This window comes from Diplotaxodon limnothrissa, linkage group LG3, assembly GCF_057381915.1.
Source record: "Diplotaxodon limnothrissa isolate DT_005_m linkage group LG3, D_limnothrissa_male_GT1.1, whole genome shotgun sequence".
Taxonomy (NCBI): domain Eukaryota; kingdom Metazoa; phylum Chordata; class Actinopteri; order Cichliformes; family Cichlidae; genus Diplotaxodon; species Diplotaxodon limnothrissa.
This window is the reverse complement of record NC_140598.1, coordinates 68013712-68035031: the sequence shown is the minus strand read 5'-3', so window position 1 is coordinate 68035031 and position 21320 is coordinate 68013712. Positions and strand designations below refer to the sequence as shown.

General features: G+C 40.1%; 1 protein-coding gene across 1 annotated transcript in view; it reads left to right on the top strand.

The window, feature by feature from the left end:
- The window catches only part of adam19a (ADAM metallopeptidase domain 19a), a 100439-nt gene that overhangs the window by 56225 nt on the left and 22894 nt on the right, over nucleotides 1-21320 (top strand). The window contains exons 5-14 of the mRNA XM_085349753.1: nucleotides 945-1021; nucleotides 5344-5527; nucleotides 7116-7181; nucleotides 7835-7906; nucleotides 8207-8373; nucleotides 10941-11025; nucleotides 12394-12536; nucleotides 16941-17118; nucleotides 18846-18935; nucleotides 20832-21027. Of these exons, the coding sequence (XP_085205879.1) occupies nucleotides 945-1021; nucleotides 5344-5527; nucleotides 7116-7181; nucleotides 7835-7906; nucleotides 8207-8373; nucleotides 10941-11025; nucleotides 12394-12536; nucleotides 16941-17118; nucleotides 18846-18935; nucleotides 20832-21027 (1258 nt within the window). The remainder of the gene's footprint in view (nucleotides 1-944; nucleotides 1022-5343; nucleotides 5528-7115; nucleotides 7182-7834; nucleotides 7907-8206; nucleotides 8374-10940; nucleotides 11026-12393; nucleotides 12537-16940; nucleotides 17119-18845; nucleotides 18936-20831; nucleotides 21028-21320) is intronic.

Here is a 21320-nt window from a genome sequence, read left to right as displayed (position 1 = left end):
ATATATAAATCAATATGTATTTATTTAAGTGTGTGTGTGTGTGTGTGTGTGTATTTCAATTGTCTAAGTATATATCTTTCCAAATGTGCTATTGGTATTAAATTCTCACCAGATGTAAGTAAAAAAAACCCATACATCCACACATACAAAAAAACCCCCCAAAAAACCATAGATATCTGTAAAAATGTGTAATAGTAGGAAATGACAGAAAAAGTATTGAACACATTAAAGGGAAATCAACATAAACCAGACATAACCAGAGGGAAAACTGTTCCGGTTGATGGAAAACACTGGGGAAAACTGTGGCGTCACAAGAACAGTTTTTTTACGAGAATGGGAGCAAACACTTGCTCAGGTGAGGAATTGCTACTCTTAATCCACTGCTGTGAGACCTGCCTTCCTGAACAGACAGAAAGAAGGATGGTTGCGGACAGGAGCTGGCTGGCAGTGGTGAGGATGGAAGCTGGTGAAAGGTACCCTTAACTGTACTGGTAATATGTCCATATACAGGACATGGGCGAGGTTGCAATGGAATGGGCGAGGTTGCAAATTTTCTGAGTTAAAGGAAACTAACAAACCTAAAATCAATCATACAGAACAATACAGAAATAGAACAATATGGGAATCAGGAAAAATCATAACCACAAGGAAAACAAATTATATTTATAGAAACTACAAGCATAAATGACTTCTCAAAACTCAAAACAGTGAAGACTTAAAAGACTTCTCTGATGTTGTGCAGCCAGATGCAACCAAGTGAAAGGAGGAGCTGTTCAACTTTGTCTATGGTGACATCCTGAATAACATCCAGAAGTCTCTCTAACAAAAGTAATCTAATCTCCAACAGGTCAATCCATCACACCGAAGAAACAATTCTGTATTTTTGTAGAGCTTTTTTGCTAATGAAAGATGGAGATAATGTTTCTAAATCTTTTCTCTTTCAGGATCATTGCTTTTACCATGGCCATGTAAGAAAACATCCAGATTCCTGGGTTGCACTCCGCACATGCTCAGGATTCAGGTACTGTCCCTACCTCATGATTAATTGTTGTTACACTGTATCAAGTGTTATTAGGTGAACATAAACAAACATTAATCTATCTTTTTTTCATTTATCTGGTGCCACGTCACTGGTGTTATATATGTGTTATACAAGCTATCGCCAGTAGTGGTCACCATGTAATGTGTGTGTATCTTCCTGAGGTATAATGAATAAAAAGAAGAAGCCTGAATGTAAACAGCTAACGTGTTTATCTGTCTGGCTCTGTATAACTCCTGCTTAGTTAATGACACAAACAGGGGAAAACATAACAGCGGGGATAACCTCCACCTTTAGGCGTGCTGGCATACTATCCGCCACCTGATCCAACTCACCACCTGGTTGGGATCAGCTGACAGTTCAGCTCTTTTCTTCATCTGTGTCCAGAACTTATGGGTATAGATCCGATGATACAATTACAAAAGCAATCGTGTATTCCACAAATAGGAATGCACATTGTATTGCCTATTGCTGCACCTGTAAGAGACAGAAAAAGCAAAACAAAACAAATGTACAGCACACAAAAAAATACAGAGATACATAAATCTACAATATTCCTATAGTGTGTGTGTGTGTCTGTGAGAGGGAGAGAGTGAGTGAGTGTGAGAATGCCTGTGTCTTTGTGACAAATGTACTTGATAATGAGGGTGAGAAGCTGCAGCAATGCCCTGCAGAAACCTGGGGCAGACAGAGATAAAACCAGTACAACCACGCTATCCGCAGCTTCCAAGAGTACCAAAGGCCACCACTAGCACCCCAGGGCCACATCTCAAGACCGTCAAGCAGCACCCACCCCAGTCCTCCACCACCACCAACTGAGGTAGATGCACAGGCCAAACAGCAACCGCAGCTCTCCAGCCCTCAGGAAGACCGCCAGTCACCTGCAGCCCAGGAGACCACCACCATCCACCTCCAATTCAAATAGGGAAACGAGACTACAGCAGATCACCCCCACTAAGTAATGGAATTGATCAGTGGGAACCAGAGAGAGATAAATTCATCCAGTTGGTGTTTTGAGGAGACAGACATTTTCTCCAGACCAATGTGGTCAAGAACTAAATCTTTATATTGAACACATAAGCATCAGGCTTTTCTTGGTGATGCATAAGGAAGTAAGGAGTACACATGATGTATTTGCTTCCATATCTAGTTCACTTATGTTAACTATGTTATGTTGCACAGTGAGGTTGAGATATAGCAACTAAACCACGTGGTTAGGTCTTCACATATCTTCTGCAAGAACTGTTGGACAGGCATGCAGAACCATATAGCATGCACATAGCTCTCAACAGAGTTGTCTTTGCAATAGGTGCATATGTTCGATTGTGTAAGACCCATTGGGAACAACCTTTGTCCCGTGTAGTGTGTTCTATAGAGATTATTGTGTAAGTTGTAAGTTGGGGCATTTAGTCATTTTTAAACAATAGCTTATAGCATTTTTGATCACCGTTTGGGCAGGTATTTAAAACATTTTGTTACCCAAGTAGGTATTTCTTGATTCAGTTGACCAGGGTTGAATGTTTCTTCTATGATGGATTTCAGTTGATGATATTCAAGAATGTCACATTTGCTCAGTCTATGTTTTGATAGTTCTTCAAATGAAATGAATTTTCCATCTTGTATAACATGTTCTAGATTTTTTAAATCCTTTTCTCATACCATGATAAAAAACTTAGTATACCCTTTTTCTGATAAACAACTGGATTGTTCCAAAAGGGTGTTAGTTTACATGGAATAAGCGAAGACTTAGTTGTTTTTAGGAATTCCCACCAGGCTGTCAGAAAAGTGTTTATGTTGAGGCTTTTAAAGTAGTTATGCTGCTTAATACTGGAGATGAGGAAAGGCAGATTACAGATTTTTGCTTTTGCACAGAATGCTTCTTCTAGGTCCAGTGAATGATTGTCTAATAATTTTATTTTTCAATTTTTCAAATTATTTTATTTATACAGCACCAAATCACAACAACAGTTGCTTTAAGGTACTTTATATTGTAAGGTAGACCCTACAATAACTCATACAGAGAAAAACTGCCTTCTGCGATGACCCGTTGGGGTGAGAGAAGGAAGACAGGATAAAGACATGCTGTGGAAAAGAGCCAGAGCATAACTAAGGGAGGATTCAGGGTCACCTGATCCAGCCCTAATTATATGCTTTAGCAAAAAGGAAAGTTTGAAGCCTAATCTTAAAAGTAGAGAGTGTCTGTCTCCTGAATCCAATGTGGAAGCTGATTCCACAGAAGAGGGGCCTGAAAACTGGAGGCTCTCCCTCCCATTCTACTTTTAAATACTCTAGAAACAACAAGTAACCCTGCAGTGTGAGACCAAAGTGCCCTAATGGGGTGATTTGGTACTATAAGGCAGCTGTTCCCAACCCCCGGGCCAAGGACCGATACCGGTCCATGAGTCGTTTGGTACCGGGCCGCAAAAGTTGAGGCTCGAGTGTGAAATATATGGTTTTCAGGGTTTTTATCGTTAACTTGGTTTCCCTGGGTCTTTCCCATGTTGTAATTGTGTGTCTTATTTTGAAAGAAATATTTGCATGTTACCATAGCAACCAGAGAGCATTAAAGGGCAAGAAGAGGATGTTACTCTCAATGTTGTTGCCGCATTTCAGGAGGACGCTGCTAACGGAGTTACACAATTACACAGTGATTTCGCGGTTATTATTATATTTACAAAATACCACAGTTTTTGTCTTGGTCGTATCATTTTATTTTGTTGTAATTATCCGTGACACCTTAAACGGCGGTCCGTGAAAATATTGTCTGATGTTAAATCTGTCCGTGGCACAAAAAAGGTTGGGGACTGCTGCTATAAGGTCATTAGCCCTTTAAACCCAAACCTGCAGGACACCGGCCCTCGAGGCCTGGAGTTGGACACCCTTGCTAAAAAGGGGTTAGGGTTTAAAGGGTTAAGATAAGATGGGGACTGATTATTCAGGACCTTGTATGTGAGGAGCAGGATTTTGAATTCAGTTCTGGATTTAACAGGGAGCCAATGAAGAGAAGCCAATATAGGAAAAATCTGCTTTTTCTAGCCTCTGTCAGTACTCCTGCTGCAACATTTTGCATCAACTGAAGGCTTTTCAGGGAGTTTTTAGGAAATCCTGATAATAATGAATTACAGTAGTCCAACATAGACTTAATAAATGCATGAACTAGTTTTTAGCGTCACTCTGAGACAGGATATTTCTAATTTTAGAGATTTTGCACAAGTGAAAGAAAGTAGTCCTGCATATTTGTTTAATATGTGCATTGAAGGACATGTCCTGGTCAAAAATGACTCCAAGGTTCCTCACAGTGTTACTGGAGGCCAAGGTAATGCCATCAAGAGTAAGAATCTGGTTAGATACCATAGTTCTAAGATTAATAATAAGCTTAGTTTAATCATTTTGAAACATATATCAATCTTTTGGATTGGATGTAGTGATAAATGTCTGTATTTTAATGTCTGAGTTGGCTGGAAGTTTCACTCACATGTAACTGCTTCACTTCTTGCATGCATTACCTGGCTACAAGCACAAGTTAACTGAGTAGGCTAGTAGCAGGTCAAATTAGCTTAGCCTTAAGAATGATGATGCATCTCCTTTTGTTTGCTGGTAGTATGGTGATGCTTTAGTCTTTAGTCTGGGATGTGATATCCTTCTTTTCCTAAATGGCAAGATTGGAGGGAGGTCTGAAGAGAGCCACAGATACTTCATCCTAATTTGTTCTGCTTCATGCCGTACTAGTTTATTAATCCTTATATGAGCAGCTGTTGTGAAGATATGGCAAATAAAATCCTTTTGGCTACAACAGGGGTCGGCAACCTTTCTGATGATGAGTGCCATCTAAAATATTCTCAAAAGCAAATGTGCTATGTCAACCGTTGCATAAACAATAAATTTAATAACGCTGCATATCAACAGTTAAACACTACATAGAGCAACTTTATTGAACTATATTTTTTGACACATGTTGGCAAAGTGCAGATCAGCTATTTTCAAAAAACACGTTTTTATACATAACAAGAACACCAAAGGAAGCATACAACAGAAAATGCAAATGCTATTTAAGGTCTCATCACAACAGTGACATGAAAAAATAAACTGGGCCTATATGACATTGGTTAATACAGGGATGTACATGTTAATGTGAATCCTGCCCCTGCTTTGCATTTGCCGGTTGTGTTATCTGGGGATCACATTTTGTAACTCACACAGGTCTTCAGCAGTCAGACTGCTATGGGAGGCAAAACAAGTCTGTATTTTTTGTCTATCTTTGTGCTTCAATTCAAACTGCAACACTTTTTCCCCCTTTTACACAGAGGGCTGATATCACTGAATTCTAGTGACACCTACTACCTGGAGCCAATCAGCAGTGTAGATCCAGTCTACCACTCACTGTTGAGTACCATGAAGCTGCCAATTAAGGGTGGAAGCTGCTACCACACGCATCACACCACACAGCCCAACCTTTTCTCTAATCTGCTCTCATCATTTCATTCAAGGGTGAGTCTTCCAGAAATCAGTGGTACACCTTTTCTAAACCAAATTGGGTTGATTAAGTCAAAAATTACATTAGGTTTATATAGACAGATCTGGAACAGAGAAAAATAATGAATTACTCCCCCAAAAGGGAGAAAGCACAACCAGAATATGTGTAGCCACCTCAAACAGGATTTAAACCAGAAACCTTCTCTCTGTGAGCGAATTTCTAAACCACTCCACCACCATTCAGTCTATTTTGTAGCTTTCATGTCTGTGTCAAAGCACTTTCTCTAAAGGTACCACTGGCGTCTATGTTCTCTTGCTAAAAGTATTTACTTACCTGCCTTCACACACGAATTACTTGAGTGACATCTCATTCTTAATCCATAGGGTCTAATAAAACGTTGGCCATCCCTTTGCAGCTATAACAGATTCAGTTCTTCTAGGAAAGCTTTTTACGAGGTTTAGGGGTGTGACACTGATGTTAGACAATAAGACCTAATTTATTTCAAAGATGTTTCATTGGACTAAGGCCAGGACTCACTGCAGGCAAGTCAAGTTTGTTTGTTTGTTTGTGATGCAACAACAAAGAAAAGAAAAAACACAATCAAACAAAGCATAAGGAAAACAGGAATATTTTAAATGTAATTCTTCCCTCAAATTGTATCCCACATTCCTTTTAGAAAACAGATTTATAATATTGTCAGGAAGGTTGTATATTGCTTAATACATAATTTGTTCAGTGTAAAAATGAACCAGAAACCAAGAAACTCATGATCTTTTTCTATTTCCACACCATCTTTGTGAATCTGTGCTTATGAGTTAATTTGAAAATTCCCAAATAACATGATTTTAGTTTTGCTTAGATTCAATCATATTTTGTTCTTGTCAAACCATGTTGTCTTTTTGTACATTTCTAAAGCTACCATGGAGGTGCTGTGTAGCAGTCAGAGGTAGGACTTAAATACAGGACTCCAATGAAACGGTTCAACTGAGAGAGGCAGCTTTTATTTGCTGTGGAAAACTTTAAATGGAACACGGAGACGAGTCACTAATACGAGAAATGTGGAATGCAGAGACCACACCCCTGCCTCACACCCCCACTGCCCAATAAGGCCGGGGCTCTGGGTCTCTTCCACAGTGTATGTTATGTTTAGCTTTGTCGTCCTCCTGTCAGCCCCAACAGGGCAGTTGGCAGCCTTCAACTGCTTGATCATAGGGGGTTAACTGTTGACTGTTGTTGCTATTTCATATAATATAATATAATATAATATAATATAATCATATAAATACAATTGATTGATTCAATATTTTGTTTTTGTTTACTGCTTTAAAGGATCTCTTTTAGTGCTGAGCAGTTATATCTTCATCCAGTGTTTTTCCCCATAGTTCACTGTCTAAATATGTATAATATTTCATGTCAAGTCTGTGACAGCCTTTTTACACCTTTTCTGCACATTCGTCCACTCTAATGGACTGACAAGTATGTGTCTCTTAACATTTTAGGTATTCCCTATCTCCTATCTTTGTTTGAGAGTGTTTTAGCCCATCAGTTTATGTTACTGTATTTATAAACATGTTGCTCCTTCCTTCTTCTCTTTAATGGCAGGTTAAAAGGAATACCTTGGGTACGACTAAGTACATCGAACTGTACATTGTGGCGGATAATACATTGGTAAGATGACTCATCACCTGCCTTATTCATGCCCAAGCCGATTATTCCTGTGCAACTACAGGAATAATCTACTACTACATTTGTCTGCTAAGATCAAACTCACACAGCAGGATGGACACTCAGTTACATACTAAACAATTATGTAATTCAAGATAATATGACTCTTTTATATGGACAATTCTAAGCTTATCTAGTAGTTGTACTGAGGCAAAAGTAAGTGGAGTTAGTATTTGTCTGCTTAATGTGGGGATAGATTTAGGTTGAATTGCCAGGTGGACGGACATTCAAATGGTTGTTCTGCAGTAATTAAATACTATGTCTCAATTGAAGTACACTTTGGGCTCCTGCCACATTTAAGGCGACTGGAACACAATTCATTAAAAAATACTGACAGTATTCTCGCCAGTATTCTTCTTGATGTTTATTAAAGGGAAAAACACATTTTAGTTGTAAACCACCATCAGCATTACTAAGATCCAGCAGTGTATACAATGTTCAGAGATTCTAAGTTGGGCAAAGTGTTATAAAATATATTTACCAATAAGAAGACTGAAGTCCTCTCCCACTCTAATTGGTATCAGTCGGGATTAATTGTTTCTAAAATGTTTTACATTTTCCCCTCATGGCTAACATTCATTTATGTAATCGTGCAGTTTCAACGGCAGAATCAAGATTATGAAAAGACTAAGGCGAGGATAATGGAAATTGCTAATTATGTGGATAAGGTAAGGATGAGGGCTTCTGCTGTTCACTCCTGTTCTCCAGAGAACAGACAGTTTGATTCAACAAGCTATTGTTGCTGGGTCCACATATATTTCCTTGTCATGTATTAGTTATCTACTTTGAGATAACTTTTATGTTCTAAATCCGTAGTGATTGAAAACACACAAATACAGTACTTAATATGACTTCACCTGTCAGTAGTTTTAATATTGTGACAGTCACTAGTAATAGTTGTTGTTGTTTTTTTTTATTTGCCATTTGGAAAAATGTAGAAAAATAATATCTGTTGTGTCTATGTTCAGTTCTACAGGGCTCTGAACATCCGTGTGCCTCTCATTGGTCTGGAGGTTTGGACTAAAAGAGATCAGTGCATCATCACCGAGGAGCCAAATGCAACCCTTTGGTCCTTCCTCCAATGGAGACAGAAGCTAAAATCACGCAAGAAGCATGACAATGCCCAGTTGCTTACGTAAGAAACATACCACAGCACTGAGCCAACACCAGACATGTAGAAAACAAAATCATGTTGTTTACATCGGGTCTTTCACCTCTGTCTGAAGCATTTTTGTATTTCAAGCAGGAACTTTAAATCATTTTCATACCTGTTGGAATCAAAATAATATTTTTCTTGTCAGTTCACAGCTACCTTTTCAGTGATCAGTTGGAAACAGAGTGGATATGCCGACTGTGGTTTTTCATTAAAAAAATAGTTATACTATACAGTCAAGGGAAAAATAATGTGTCAAGTATACCCAGTGATTTAACAGTGTGTAAAACCAGTAGCAAGTAGTAACTTGCAGTAATCACTTTCTGAATGACTCTCACATCATTGTGAAGAAATGTTTTACAGTTACTCAGGAAGATTGTGACATTTTGTTAACATACCACTGAATGCCAAAAATTCAGCTTCTATCGAGGTGACTACATTTTCTCAAAAATAATTAATGAAATGATTAGCAGCACCTGGCTGTTACTTATCCTTTAAATTCCTGTGTACTCAGTTTTACACATATATGCCTCTGCATAAGGTCCTGTGAAAACATATTTTCATGACTTTAGTATACAAATTCAGTATGGCTTCATTGCTGTCTGCGGAATAAATGCTAAATTTATTTTATGAATCCATTCAAGTGGTTTACATAATAGACATTTGTTCACTTTTTCATATTCTTAGTGACTTTACATGGACTTGCATGACAGAAAATGTGACCTTTTTTTCATTGACAAGAAGTTTAAAAAAAATATTATTTGTTAAAGGTCTATGAAAGAATGTGTGACTTTCTTTTGTCAAATAAGTCAAGAATTGGGGTGGCTGTGAAACTGATTAGGCTCCAACGTTTATCTTTTGTTTATCTGAAACTGGGTCACAGTGTCAGCAGACTAAGTGGAGTATTTCCAGCAAGCCTTTACAGTGTTGTGATACAATACTGCAATGGCAGGAAGTAATATCTCTTATTTCAACCACCTACAAATTATATTTTTAGTATTCTTAGAATTTACTGCTCCTATCACAAGACGACAAAACAAAAAAACAAGAGGAGAAAAACAACATCCAGGACTCAGACTCTGTAGAGGCTCTCTCAGTGAGGCCTGTGATTAAAATCACTGTTATTCTTCATTTTTAATTCAACATATTTATTGTTTATGTATTTTATTTATATTCAACATGCCAGTATTGAGCAATTGAGCCAAGCCAACTTTATTTATAAAGCACTTTAAAAACAGGGAGTACTGACCAAAGTGCTGAACATAATTCAGTTCAATTCAATTTTATTTATACACAACAACAGCAGCCTCAAGGTTCAAGAGAAGTAAGCCAGGATAAAAGAAATGCTGTGGAAGAGAGCCAAAAGATTAATAAAATATAAGTACTATAAATAAAATACATAGTAAAAAAAACCAGTAAAATTATAGAACATCAATATCAAAATGAACATTCTAGACTGGGTTTAAAAGCCAAACCGAAAAGGTCGGTCTTTAGACCAGATTAGAAAACACAAGCAAAACTTTAATCATGATGGAGAGGTGATGGCATCTCTGACCATGTTCAGTCTAATAAATCAGGGAAGTTGAGCAGGTGCAGGTTCAGCAGCATGTCTGAATGTAATACATTTAATTATTACATTTTTGTTGTTAAGCATTTTCACAGCGACTCTAAAGTGGCCTGCCGTCTGTCACTGCCATTTGTGTTTGTGTTTGTGCTGTTTCTGGCACTTGTTACTCAAATTGTAAAATCAATAATATTGGATCACCATTCACGGGGGAAACGCAGTGGTAAGCTGGAAAGTGGACATCTTCGTCTGCTTATGGATTGGCTCATCGCCTCTTTCCTTCCCGGTCTACACCTGGTAGGTACCTGCTGCCGGACCCAAAGAGCTATTCCGGCTGTCACAGCCCCGTTGCTTGGCACCAGAGAAAGCACCAGGTGATCCAGGAGAGAAGGACAATTGCTGCCTAAGCATCATAACATTGGTGTAACCTTGGTGTAACACTCCCACTTTCCCATGTGGTTACTTGGGAAAATGAATTACCCATCCATGCATTATACTGTGAAAGCATCCGATGTAACAGGATTGATCTGTAATTGTTTCACTGAATATCAAGCTCAGGAGAATTGTATTAAATCAGTTGCGCTCAACCTCTGTGATGTTTAGACCTGGGCTGATAATTAGCACAGTGCCATGTGTCTCTGCACTCACCATTGTATGATGAGCCTCTGGCAGTTGGTTAATATACAAAATAATAAATGCTTATAAAACAAACAAAAGATTTTGCTTCCAATAGAGCAAAAAACTCAAAATAGTAGCAGGAGCAGCACAAATGTTAATTAGAAAAATGTAGACTCGGTGATTAGATGTGCTGATACATTAGGATCTGTTTTGTTTTCATTATTCAGTCAGAGCTTGATTCTGTTTTAGCATGCCAAGAGACCAACTGCATTCAGTGCATCCACTGTGGACCCCGAAGTGAACAGGAAGAAGGTTGAGGTTAAGTCATAATTCACTCTGTTTCTCGTGTTTTTTCTCTGTGTGAAAGGGGTGTGACATTCAAGGGGACAACTATCGGCATGGCACCACTGGAGGGGATGTGCAGCCTGGAAAACTCTGGAGGCATCAATGTGGTATGTGGAAATACATTTCTACTTTTCTTTCCTTCTTCCTCCTCTTTTTCTCTGTCTTCACGTCATGTAATTTTTTCCTGCTCGCTTCACTGTCTGTTTTTGGGCATGGAGAGTATCCACTGAAATATCACTGACCATCTTATTTGTATTATCAGATGGTCAATGATCCAGGTTAAAAGCCCACTAATTAATAGGCTTATATAAACAGGTAAATTACAAATCCAGAGGGTTTTTTTTCTAATTTTTAGCTTTTTCATTTTCTTATAATAATTCACAGCTGACATCATTCTGCTTTCTAGCAACAGCTGAATTCAAAAGAAAAACTTGCTGTACTGCTCAGATAGCGAGACAGCCGCTGCTCCTAGAGAAGCCTTTAGTATCTGACTCAAAATAAATGTTGTTGATGTACCCCACATATTATTGGGATCACTGCAGTCTGAAATAATGGAATAAAAATCCCAAAAAAGTTTATTCTGTTCACCTGGACGTAGCGTTTTATGTGGGAGAAACATTTTGTCACTCATCGAAGTGATGATAAATGAGCCGCTCAGTCTCAACTGACTGCAGGTTTCCCTAACCTTTTAAACCATACATACTGACTGAAACTAGTACAACTGGCAAAAAATGGGCTATGAGGTCAGTTTCTTCATTAATATGCAAATTGTCATGACCATTTCCGTACCTGGTTGACTGAGCATCCATTTAGACACTAGAAAAATAATTTTATTTTGTTTATCAAGCTATTGTTAATGGGACATGGACATGCCCACGAATTGAGGCATGTGTAAACCGTGTGTAAATCGTATGTGCGTGTTATGCCTGTTGATGTCTACATTATTTTCTGACATGAAATTTTGAGACAGGAGAAAGTACTGGAGATGGTTCTTTGGTATTAACGAACTGTAATATAGAAGTTTTAAAAAAAATCAAGAGCTCTGTGTGTTGCGAGTCTTCTAGGCTTAGCACCCCTCTGGCCATGCTGGAAACACACTCACTCATTTTGTTACTTTAATAAAGATATAATTTAATGTATGTTAAAAGTAACAAATTCATTCTTTAAACATGTCAGTTTGAAAAGTTAACAATCAAAAAAATAATATATCACTGAAAAAGGAACACAAAGTTAGACAATCAGTCAAACAAATACAAATTTATAACCAGGAGTTTTGAGATACAACATACAAATCCACAGTTCAACTTTTAACTTAGATGCACTAAAATCATTTTAATAGACTTAACAATAACCATAATAACCTGGCCCAACCATGAAGTCAGCTTACTTTGACACACCCATATTAAATTAGTTTGAACATATTGTTGATAGACTGCATCACATAAGTGACAGCTCCTTTTGTTATTCCTCTACAGGACCACTCAGAGCTGTCCATTGGTGCTGCAGCCACCATGGCCCACGAGATTGGCCACAACTTTGGGATGAGCCATGACCATGACAGCTGCTGTGTGGAGGCCACTGCCGATCAAGGAGGCTGTGTGATGGCCGCTGCCACCGGGTTAGCCACGAGCTCTGCACAGGACTAAAGAAACATCCTAGTCACCCTCAGATGTTGTTACTAACACCTTGATTTCAACTCAAGTCAATTTTATTTATATAGCACCACAACAGCAATTCCCTCAAGCTTCCTTATAAAGACCCTACAATAATATAGTAAACATGACAAGGACGTGGCAACAACGAAAGGAAAAAACCTTTTAACAGGAAGAAATGTTTTATAGAACGAAGCAGCCATAACACACTGACACATTACATTACTTGACACATGAAAAACAGTTCTAGCTGCTGAAATACTAGCATGGCTGTTTAACAAACTATTCCCTTGATAATTTTTTATTAGATTTTTATATTTTGCCTTTGAATTTGTTTTTCTTGTGTTGTCCTGTAAATAGGTACTACAAATCTGAATGAAGGAAAACAAGTATTTGTGTGAAAGACTTTGTTCCTTGATAAACATGATAAACAACTTAGTTCAATAAAAATTACAATATAACAAACTGACATAATACAATACAATATCAGACAGAAAGCGTAGAATCAAAATATCATGTAAGCTTTTCACGGTTTACAATAAGTAGCAGTGGCTATAGTGGAGCTAAACTGAAACCTAAGGATTGCTTTCCTCCAGCACTGTCTAAGACAGGGGTCTCAAACCCGCGGCCCGGGGACCATTTGCAGCCCACGTCACCCCTACTTGCAGCCCGCATATTGAGGTGAAGAAATATATATATATACACTCAACAAAAATATAAACGCAACACCTTTGTTTTTGCTCCCATTCCCCATGGGATGGACGTAGAGACCTAAAATTCATTCCAGATACACAATATAACCATCCCTCCCAAACAGTGGTCACAAATCAGTCCAAATGTGTGGTAGTGGGCACATCTGCTATATTGAGATAATCCATCCCACCTCACAGGTGTGCCACATCAGGATGCTGATCTGACATCATGAGTAGTGCACAGGTGTACCTCAGACTGCCCACAACAAAAGGCCACCCTGGAATGTGCAGTTTTTTGCGCTATTGGGGGTCTGGGGACCCAGAACCGGTCAGTATCTGGTGTGACCACCATTTGCCTCATGCAGTGCAACACATCGTCGCATGGAGTCTATCAGATTGTCAATTGTGGCCTGTGGAATGTTGGTCCACTCCACTTCAATGGCTGTGAGAGGTTGTTGGATATTCGTGGGAACTGGTACACGCTGTCGTATACGCCGGTCAAGCACATCCCGAACATGCTCAATGGGTGACATGTCCGGTGAGTATGCTGGCCATGCAAGAACTGGGACATTCTCAGCTGCCAACTGCCCTGAACAATGTGAACCATGATTCATCCGTGAAGCGCACACCTCTCCAACGTGCCAGACGCCATCGAATGTGAGCATTTGCCCACACAAGTCTGTTACGGCGACGAGCTGGAGTCAGGTGAAGACCCCGATGAGGACGATGGGCATGCAGTTGAGCGTCCCTGAGACGGTTTCTGACAGTTTGTGCAGAAATTGTTTGGTTGTGCAAACCAATTGTTCCAGCAGCTGTCTGGGTGGCTGGTCTCAGACGATCTTGGAGGTGAACCTGCTGGATGTGGAGGTCCTGGGCTGGTGTGGTTACACGAGGTCTGCGGTTGTGAGGCCGGTTGGATGTGCTGCCATATTCTCTGAAACGCCTGTGGAGACGGCTTATGGTTGAGAAATGAACATTCAATGCACGGGCGACAGATCTGGTTGACATTCCTGCTGTCAGCATGCCAATTGCACGCTCCCTCATTGCTTGTGGCATCTGTGGCATTTTGCTGTGAGACAAAACTGCACATTCCAGGGTGGCCTTTTGTTGTGGGCAGTCTGAGGTACACCTGTGCACTACTCATGATGTCAGATCAGCATCCTGATGTGGCACACCTGTGAGGTGGGATGGATTATCTCAATATAGCAGATGTGCCCACTACCACACATTTGGACTGATTTGTGACCACTGTTTGGGAGGGATGGTTATATTGTGTATCTGGACTGAATTTTAGGTCTCTACGTCCATCCCATGGGGAATGGGAGCAAAAACAAAGGTGTTGCGTTTATATTTTTGTTGAGTGTATATATATATATATATATATATATATATATATATATATATATATATATATATATATATATATATATCCAGCAGATCCCGGGAATAACATCGGAGATCTCTGTCCAGAAGAGCGCAGTCCTGGGAACAGCTAAGATACTGCGCAGGACCCTCAAGCTCCCAGGCCTCTGGTAGAGGACCCGAGCTTGAAGGATAAACCGCCCGCAGGGGCGTGCTGGGTGTTTTATATATATATATATATATATATATATATATATATATATATATATATATATATATATATATATATATATATATCATTGGGAAGATGGCCCCAACTGACCGAGTGCTCAGTGAATACCTCAGGCAGCAGAAACCCAAGAAAGAGGAGGGAGACGAGGAACCATCATGGAAGGACAGGCCCCTGCACGGTATGTACCACCGGCAGATAGAGGAGGTGGCTGATATCCAGAAATCCTACCAGTGGCTGGACAAAGCTGGACTGAAAGACAGCACAGAGGCACTAATCATGGCAGCACAAGAACAAGCTCTGAGTACAAGATCCATAGAGGCTGGGGTCTATCACACCAGGCAAGACCCCAGGTGCAGGCTGTGTAAAGATGCCCCAGAGACAATCCAGCACATAACAGCAGGGTGCAAGATGCTAGCAGGCAAGGCATACATGGAACGCCATAACCAAGTGGCCGGCATAGTGTACAGGAACATCTGTGCCGAGTATAACCTGGAAGTCCCGAGGTCAAAATGGGAGATGCCCCCAAGGGTGGTGGAGAATGACCGAGCTAAGATCCTGTGGGACTTCCAGATACAGACGGACAAAATGGTGGTGGCTAACCAACCGGACATAGTGGTGGTAGACAAACAGAAGAAGACGGCCGTAGTGATCGATGTAGCGTTTCCGAATGACAGCAATATCAGGAAGAAGGAACACGAGAAGCTGGAGAAATACCAAGGGCTCAGAGAAGAGCTCGAGAGGATGTGGAGGGTGAAGGTAACGGTGGTCCCCGTGGTAATCGGAGCACTAGGTGCGGTGACTCCCAAGCTAGGCGAGTGGCTCCAGCAGATCCCGGGAACAACATCGGAGATCTCTGTCCAGAAGAGCGCAGTCCTGGGAACAGCTAAGATACTGCGCAGGACCCTCAAGCTCCCAGGCCTCTGGTAGAGGACCCGAGCTTGAAGGATAAACCGCCTGCAGGGGCGTGCTGGGTGTTATTATATATTATTTAAAAAAAATGATTTAACATGAAGGCAATATGAGCAGTGTTACAGGCATAGCCCTTTGTGACAGTGTATGGACAGTGTAGTCCGTGCTGCAAGGAGAATGTGTGGGACTGCCCCTCCCTTTGTGTGTGTGTGTGTGAGTGCGAGGCACGGAGGAAAAGGAGAGTTGAAAAGTACAAGTTGCTACTGGTGAGAAACAGAAGATGAAAGCATGTAAATATAATAATAATAACCACTGCAAGTGTAGAGTGCCTGACGAGCCCAGTTGTAAGTAAACTGTTAAGACTCGTCTATACACGGTTTGTGTTTTCCAATAACGTTCAGTCATAGGTTTTTTTGTCATATTTAAAATAAACAAAAACACTAAATTTTTGGAAATATTTGTGGACTTTCCCTCTGATGAGATGACAGTGCCAGCAGTGGCCCCCAGCTCCTCTGAGTTTGAGATCCCTGGTCTGTCAGCTTATACACGTGACTAGTTTACAAAGGAAGTGGCTTAAAAGTCTAGGCAATAGCTGAGAAGGCCACGGGATTAAGATAAGTGCAGAACTGTTCTAGAGTCAGTGCATCTTCTTTATATATCACCTTGATGATTATGATGACCATGGATTTAGCCTCTAGATGAGCATCTATGTTGAGAAGAGGGAGGTAGCTGAATAGTACTTGGAAGGTGTTTTGCCCATGCACGCTTTTTCCTTCTTTTTTTCTTACACCCATGTCCAAGATTACTGTGGTAGTCGTACATTCAATATTAATGGTTTCTGTGATGGGAGCAGGGATGGTAAAGAGCCATGTTTAAGCCTAACTGCAAAATATATTAAAATACTTCATCATTCACAGCTTCACCTTTGTTTTTTTATCTTTGAAAAAAAAATAGTTCAAGTTATACAAAGCAGTAACACACAGCTCATTCAGAACCTGTGACCTCTGTCTCTCACATGCTCTCTCTCTCCCTCTGCTAATTGCTAATGACTTAAATAGTATATCAGTCAAAATACTTACAGATTGAATAATTGTAAAATGTACAAATGCATGCATAACATTGATATTTTTTTACTTTCTGTTCAATGTTAATAATATGATAATGTCCCTGTCCAGGCACCCATTCCCTCGAGTCTTCAGTTACTGCAGCAAACGCGATTTGGACCGCTATTTCCAGAAGGGAGGGGGCATGTGCTTATATAACATTCCCAACATGAACGATCTGGTGGGGGGCAAGAAGTGTGGCAACGGCTTTGTGGAGGACGGAGAAGAGTGTGATTGTGGAGAACCAGATGTGAGGACAAGTATTCAATTTGAACTTATATTAACTTTCCCTACCAGATAAAAGGATAAATAAAGCAGAGGTGGGAAACTCCAGGCCTCAAGGGCTGGTGTCCTGTAGGTTGCAGATATATCACCCTGGGTCAATACACCTGCATCGAATGATTTGTTCATTACCAGGCCTCTGGAGAACTTCATGACATGTTGTGGAGGTCATTTAGCCATTTGAATCAGCTGTGTTGGACCAAGGACGCATCTAAAACCTGCAGGACACAGGCCGGACCCCTGCAATAAAGTAATGCATTATGTTTAATTCTCGTAAGTTAAAAAACTTTTTTGATGCTCATTTACTTTTTGTAACAGCTTTAAACCTTGGTTATGATTTACTTGTCCTATTATTAAATTATTTTGCAGACAATTGTCAGCTGATTTTCACACAAAACTTAGCTGAAGAGAAAATATCCAACTTTTGACAAAACCATCTCATCATCATGTCCATTCTGTAGTTTTTTCAGCTTTTAAAAACAGATGAAATGCTATGCTATGTTGTTATAGATAATCGGATTTTTAATTGTCATACCACTGTGCAGAGTTCTCATCTTTGTCGAATGTAGGTTTAAATAGAAGAGAAAAGCCAGAGTATTCTTATTATGAAAGTAATGACTTCACATCACTGCATTTCAGATGCATTTATTTACTGTATTGTTTAAAAAAATTAAACAGCACTTTTTTGAGACTGTGATACGACGCCCACTGCGGTGGCTGTACCTCAGGAGGTAGAGCAGATCATCTACTAATCAGAAGGTTGGTGGGTTAGGTTATCCCTAACCCTAAAGTTGGCATGCCTTAGGCATGAGGTTAACCCCAAGTCTGTTTCCGATGCATCCATTGGAGTAAGGAGTAATGTTAGATAGAAAGCACTTCTGCATAGAAATAGTGCTTGTGCCCATTGTGATTCAGCATACAAGCCTTTGTTAGGGAGTATGGATGTACTGCGATCACTGTTGTTTTCTACTGGTGCCAAAAGCGGTGGTCCACTGACAGTCTTGAAAGAAAATAAGGAGACTTCACACACACTTCTATACTTATTCACCACTATGCTAGTACTAATGCAGCTAGTTCATGTTATTTACACCAAATATTGATCCCGTCATCTGAATGTCAAAGTGGAAATCAAGACTCGAGTCCTGATTTCGGTGAGTGGATTAAAAGTGCGTTTTTAAGCCTTCCTTATGTGCAGATAAGATAAGATAAGAAGAACTTTATTTATCCCGAGGGAAATTCTTTTGTCATACACATTGCAGTCACACATTGCTCAACAATTTTGGAGCCGCAACTGCGAAGGCCTGTCCCCTCGAGTATCCATTATGTCTTTAGAACAAGGAAAAGCATTTGGTCTGCTGACCTGAGAGAACGAGGCAGAACAAGGCAGCAGCTCAGACAGATACTCTGAACAGAGAAGTATGTGTGTGTGTGTGCGTGTGTGTGCGCGCGTGTGTGTGTGTGTGTGTGTGTGTGTAGTTGCTTTTGCTTATTGGTTAAATATAGTTCTTTTTACATAACTGAGCTTACTCTGTAAAAAAGGTGATTAAACATAACCTTCAAATCATTTATGAAGTCCGTTTTATTCGAATCATTAAAGTTAAAGCAGAGGTTATTATTTTATTATTATTGTTTTTCGTTATATACGCTTCAGTGTTTAAACCTTGATATTGTATGTTATTGTATGATTGTCAACAGGAATGTGAAAACGACTGCTGCAATCCCAATAACTGTACCTTGAAGGAGGCGGTCCAGTGTGCCCATGGAATGTGCTGCGAGGGGTGCAAAGTAAGAGAAAGCCGAGAAAGACAAAGCTGATTCTGATGCGTCGGGTCTGTGTTTACATCTTTGTGTGGAATCCGTGTACCTGCTCTCATCTGCTGTTTGGTTGTTGTTGAAATGGTTTTGTGAGCTTTAATCTGAGAATCTGGCGTTTATCAGAATCAGAATCAGAATCAGAATGGGGTTTATTGCCAAATGTTGAGCAGGTTTACAACATTAGGAAATTGCTGCGGTGCTTCAGTGCAAACATGCTGTCATAAATAGCACTTAAATAGACATGGAAAAAAATAAAAGTAGGGATAAGAATTAAAAGTGCTACGTGGAAAGATATGTGCATGAGATATACATGAGATATATACATGAGAATAAGAATTAAGAGTGCTACGTTGAAAGATATATACATGAGTGCAGGTGGTGATCAGTGCCAAACATAGAATGATGCAGTGACACAGCGTAGGGTGTTAGTGGCGGGTACAGTCATATGGTTATTGTTCATGTGTCCAACAGCAGAGGGGAAGAAACTGTTCTTATGGCGAGAGGTTCTGGTGCGAATGGACCGGAGCCTCCTGCCTGAGGGGAGCAGGTCAAACAGACTGTGTCCAGGGTGAGAAGGGTCAGCTGAGATCCGAGCTGCACGCCGCAATGTCCTGGAGGTGTACAGGTCCTGCAAAGATGGGAGTCTGCAGCCAATCACCTTCTCAGCAGAGCGCACAACACGCTGCAGTCTCTGTTTGTCCCTGATAGTGGCTCCAGCGTACCACACGGTGATGGAGGAGGTGAGGATGGACTCGATGATTGCAGTGTAGAACTGCATCATCGTCCGTGTTGGCAGGTTGAATTTCTTCAGCTGCCTCAGGAAGTACATCCTCTGCTGGGCTTTCTTTCTTGTTTATGGCAAAACACAGTTATATTTAAAAGTTGATTCTGGATTTAATGAATTGATATCGCTTTATTCAAGCTACTCACCTCCCACTTCCACCTGCACTTTCAACTGGACCACGGCCAATCAGAGAGGTCCCGCCCCTGACTATCTCTGATTGGTTTAGTCCACGATAGGGGCATGATGTGTGTCTGTTGTTGACCACAGGGAAGGTTGCAGATTTTTTTTTTTTTTTTTTTTGCTACCTGAACAGTTGGTCGCACAGGTGCAACCAAATATTTTTTTTTTAGTCGCACCACTGAAAAATTTGGTCGCACTCTAGAGCCCTGTATTTGTTGTCTTGTGAGTATAATGGTTAACACACTCGCCTTACAAGTGAAGGATTAGTGTTGCAAGATAATCTCGTGTACTCCAAGTGCAGGTCCCGAGGTTGGATAAATGGTAGGGCTGTGTCAGGGGATGTGGGTTAAAAATCAGGTCCAAATCAGATGTGCTGGTCCATCCATTGTGGCAACAATTTGTTTGTTCTCCTTTATACGTTTGCATTTTAAACCTAATGGTTTTACTTAAAAACTCTTTTAATACTGTTTTTAGTTTTTCTTCTCATTTAGACTAAAGAGTATTTCATATAAACATTGGTTCAAATAACTATTTGTAATGTGTAAGTGTGCTTTTAGATTTAAACCACCTCCAGGATTTTGTTTTTTACATCAACAATGAACACACAAAGATATTTTCTAGAAAAAAGCTTTCATAAACCTTCTGTATATTGCCTACCCCTATGGTGATGGGAGGTAGAGCTGTCATTTGCTTGGGAAAATCTGTTTGCTTTGGGAAAATTCTAGTTAAACGCATCAGAAATCAAATTTGAAGTATTTGTAGGCAGATATTTACACTTTAATCCTTATATGTAGAAGGCTTCAGTGTGCATCATTTTGCTAAGTATCACTAAACTAAAGATGCTTCTCCATGTCTTGTGCTCCTTTCCTCCTTCCTCACCCTCTGTTCCCTACGCATGTCAGTTGAAGCAGGCGGGTACCATGTGCCGGCGCCCAGCAGGAGCATGTGACCTTCCAGAATACTGCACTGGGGCTTCTCCTTACTGCCCTGCCAACGTTTACCTGCTGGATGGCTCCTCTTGTCAATACGGAATGGCCTACTGCTACAATGGCATGTGCCTCACCCATGAACAGCAGTGCTTGCAGCTCTGGGGCTACGGTAATGAAAATGGTTTTACATGCACTTCATCACCTCCCTCAATATGACATTAATTTACTGCACATGCCTATAAACCACTAAGTCTTTGTTGAAGGTCAGTATTTAATAAAACTACAAATGAAATGTCTATACTGTCAGCTTACCAAGGTTAGTTAGTTGACATTGTATTCCAACTTATGTTTCCTAAAAGTGATGTCTTCAATTTCTTGTAACTCTTCCGTCTAGTCATCCAAACATCTGTGTTCTCTTCTCAGGAAGTTTAGTACATAGTAAATAGCCTGGTACTTGGAAAG